The sequence below is a fragment of the Sinocyclocheilus anshuiensis genome, unplaced genomic scaffold, assembly GCF_001515605.1.
Source record: "Sinocyclocheilus anshuiensis isolate Anshui unplaced genomic scaffold, SAMN03320099.WGS_v1.1 scaffold352, whole genome shotgun sequence".
In the NCBI taxonomy this organism is placed as follows: domain Eukaryota; kingdom Metazoa; phylum Chordata; class Actinopteri; order Cypriniformes; family Cyprinidae; genus Sinocyclocheilus; species Sinocyclocheilus anshuiensis.
In genome coordinates, this window is record NW_015557093.1 from 662,960 (window position 1) to 666,628 (window position 3,669).

The window sequence follows — 3,669 nt, forward strand, 5'->3', positions numbered from 1 at the left end:
CAATTTAAATCGCTAATATTGACAAGTGTAACATTGTACCTGCTCTTAATGTAGCCAGTGTGTGTGTACTTTACTAAGAACTAAGAGCTCAAATGAGACCTTGTTTAACGTGTCTGTGTGGGTGAGTAGCGTGGAATGACATGAGCGTAAACTGTGAAAGGGTGGCAAATGTGTTCAACAGTATGAACTCCTCTCAGGATAAACAGATGGAGCTCTCAAATACTCTCCCAGATGTGATGAGACATGTTGCATGATTGTGGTTACATATCGTTTACAGTTGGCCCCGCTCTGCCTCGCAATATGTCTTTGTTATTGATGGGATATGGAAAGGGTTTGCAGGAGCAGTATGGGTCTCACCGTTGCTGTAGAGAAGCTGTAACCTGTAGTGGATGCCATTGTTGGTCTTCTCGCCATTGTATTCCTAAAAGAATGCACAAGCAAGCAGGACAATTTATGAGAATAAAAACGAAATTGTCATCTATTAAGACACTGACCATCAAGACATAATGGTCAATCTCAGCATGTTGACCTTCAGATCTGAATTGTGACTCACTGCTGATAATGACTCATTTTGGAACCAATGTCCTGTGGCAACAATGATGACAATATTAGCAAAAACTACAACTAAAGACATTCACAACTATGTGTTTTATTTATTCAGGTTTGACTATCCATTTTTCTATATACTTTTTTTATACATCTATTCACAACTGGTCAACTGTTTGGGGTTGGTAATATTTTTTAACATTTTGTCAAGACTCTTATGTTCACCAAGACTACATTTATTTGATCAAAAATATGGTAAATTTGTAAAGTAAAACAGTACTATTGTAAAATATTATTACAATTTAAGTAGTTGTTTTCTATCTTAAAATATTTTAAAAAGTAATTTTTTTCCTGTGATGGCAAAGCTGAATTTTCAGCATCATTACTCAAGTCTCTAGTGTCACATGATCTTTCAGAAATCATTCGTATGTGCTGATTTCTTAGTATTACCATTTCTTAGTATTATCAATGTCGAATAAAAATGTGCTGCTTAATATTTTTGTGGAAACCATGTTACATTTTTTAGGATTCTTGATGAATAGAAAGTACAAAAGAACAGCATTTATTTGAAATAAAAATATTTTATGACATTATAAATGTCTTTACAGTCATTTTGATCAATTTAATGCATCCTTGCTGAATAAAAGTATTAATTTCTTTTAAAAACAATTTTACTGACACCTAACTTTTGAACAATAGTGTAAATTGATATATAGCTACAAAAGGGGTGCTTTTATGAAACCAATTAGAATTTGGATTTTTACAAATTTGAAAGTTAGTTTGAAGGCTAATTTATAATCTCTAATGAGAAATTCAAAATCATTCACTTTCTAATAATCACAGCAAAAGAACTGTAGTGCATCCAAATGTGAGCCCAGTTTGGTTTCACTCTTTGGACTAATTGTGAGGTTTACATTTAATCATCACATCCAGGCTTCAGGAGAGTTATTTTACCCTGATGTGACATCAATCCAATGTGACGCAGGAACACGACACACTCACACATGTCGTCAGTCTTTCTCTATCTCCTCACTGCCAAGTTTAGTGGTAGTGTCTTGGCAGCGACCCAGGGTGGAGTGGAGGAGTGTGTGGGGGGTTATGGAGGAGGTGACCGGACAGCGAGGACAGAGCACTGACCGTGCCAGCTGGACCCCGTCCCGTATGACTGTGGGCGGAGCTGTTCTCTGTAACCTTTTACTGAGAACAACCCCCCGACACACACACCGCGGGGTGAGCAGGTACAAACACATGACTACACTCCAGAATGGAGCTATAGCGGTACTGTGAAAAGGCAATTTTTAGAGGAATACTTTGGGAAAGAGCGAGATTTATTCCCATGATGCTGACCCTGAGAATCGCACTCAAAGGATAAGCAAAGAACAAAATAACATGGGGCAAAAATAAGCCAAACAACGATCCTCTGTTAGAAACGCTGGGTATTTTATAATATATTTAATTTGGGAAAAAAAGACATTAAATATAATGTCAATGCAATTCTTATGACAAAAAGGTGGTCTCATCGGTGCCCCCTAGATGTACTACCTGGTACCGCTACTACTGAGAATCACAACTCTGTGTGATAATGTGAGTTTGATACCCTGAACTAGATCTCACATATACACAATGCAACTGCATAAAGCAGGGACATATAATGTAATATAGAATAGATTTAAAATATAGAGTATCTTACCAATATTTCTAACCATATTTATTTTTTTATATTGATGAAATAAAAAAAAACAAACAACACACAAATTAAAAACAAATAAAAAAAATTTTTAGGAAATATTTCGAATAAAGAATGTGCATATGATCAAAAGATGTTTTTTTTTTTTTTTTTTTTTTTAACCTAAAAAAACTACATTCAGATATATTGCTGAAATGTATCTGAAATGTATCTGAAAGTATGTAAACATTAAAAATTGTTGCAGAGGGTTTGGAAAATGTTCAGGGTTTTTTTTTTTTTGTTTGTTTGTTTTTGTTTTGATTTTTTCCAAATAATCAGTATGCATGATCAATGAGTATTAATTAATTTACATATTGTTTATATTATTACCTTTTTTTTTTTTTTTACTTTTTTAAGCAACTTGAATCAGATACACATCTAAAATATATCTAAAGAACGAATTTGACCCGTGCAACAATAATGAAACTAATCAAAGTGTGAGATGAAGTAAAATCTTGGGAGTAAAATTGTACGTCCCTCTTTTTTTTCTAAATGAAAGATCTATTTAAACTTTTCTGCTGCATCAGAATTATTTCTAAGCTTAATTCTAACTTGGCATGACCTTTTTATTTACTAAACGTGCATCTAAAAACAATTATACCATTATACGGTACATTCTTAGCATGTTCTCTAAGTTCAATATGCAACACCCCAGCATATCACAAATCCTGTTGCGTTGTGTAGCGGCGTCTATTAGTGACAGAGTGCTTACTTTGTCTTTTTCCACAAAGTCCACGTAGGAGGTTCTCTCGATCTCGACGGGCTGTCCCTGCCGGTCATACAGAGCCAGAACGAAGTGAAAGAAGTTTGACTTGCGCAGGTTCGAGGGAGGCTGTTTCTCATAATGGGCTCTTGCCAAACCCACACCACTACGAGAGAGAGAGAGAGAGAGAGAGAGAGAGAGAGAGAGAGACGGAGAGATTAATGTACTGTAACCCAAATAATCATTCAAAATATGAGCTTGCAAAAAGATGAAATGGCAGATTCACATGAATTTATCAGATTGCATATAAATACATAACATTGACAAGTCACCGCAGTCTAATTTTACACGTTCAACATGTGAATCACAAAATTTTTCTACTAAGAGTGTATAATAATTCCAAATAAAATGCGTAAAATTATGAAGACTACAGGAAACACAAACAGGAAATTGGAGCTGTTACAAAGACTGATAACAGGAAATAACTGAGAGGTGTTAGGAGAGAGATATTTGGCTTGTTTTCTCATGCCCTGTGTGTGCCATGAACTCTATTGTCTGCCCCTCTCTGCTCTGCCACCTCAACAATTGGAATCTGGCGCGGAGCGGGGGACCCCAGAAGGCACCGTCTGCCTTTGCGGCTGCCAATCACTACTGGGTACGGCTCGCCTTGGCAACTGCTGCGTTCCTCTTTCCC

The 3,669-nt window shown here is 36.1% G+C and overlaps 1 protein-coding gene across 1 annotated transcript in view; it reads right to left on the reverse strand.

The window, feature by feature from the left end:
- LOC107677352 (transcription factor COE3-like) overlaps positions 1-3,669 on the reverse strand; it is a 112,790-nt gene that overhangs the window by 96,106 nt on the left and 13,015 nt on the right. Inside the window, exons 2-3 of the mRNA XM_016472232.1 lie at positions 2,985-3,141; positions 358-421 (exon numbers count right to left, since the gene is read on the reverse strand). Of these exons, the coding sequence (XP_016327718.1) occupies positions 358-421; positions 2,985-3,141 (221 nt within the window). The remainder of the gene's footprint in view (positions 1-357; positions 422-2,984; positions 3,142-3,669) is intronic.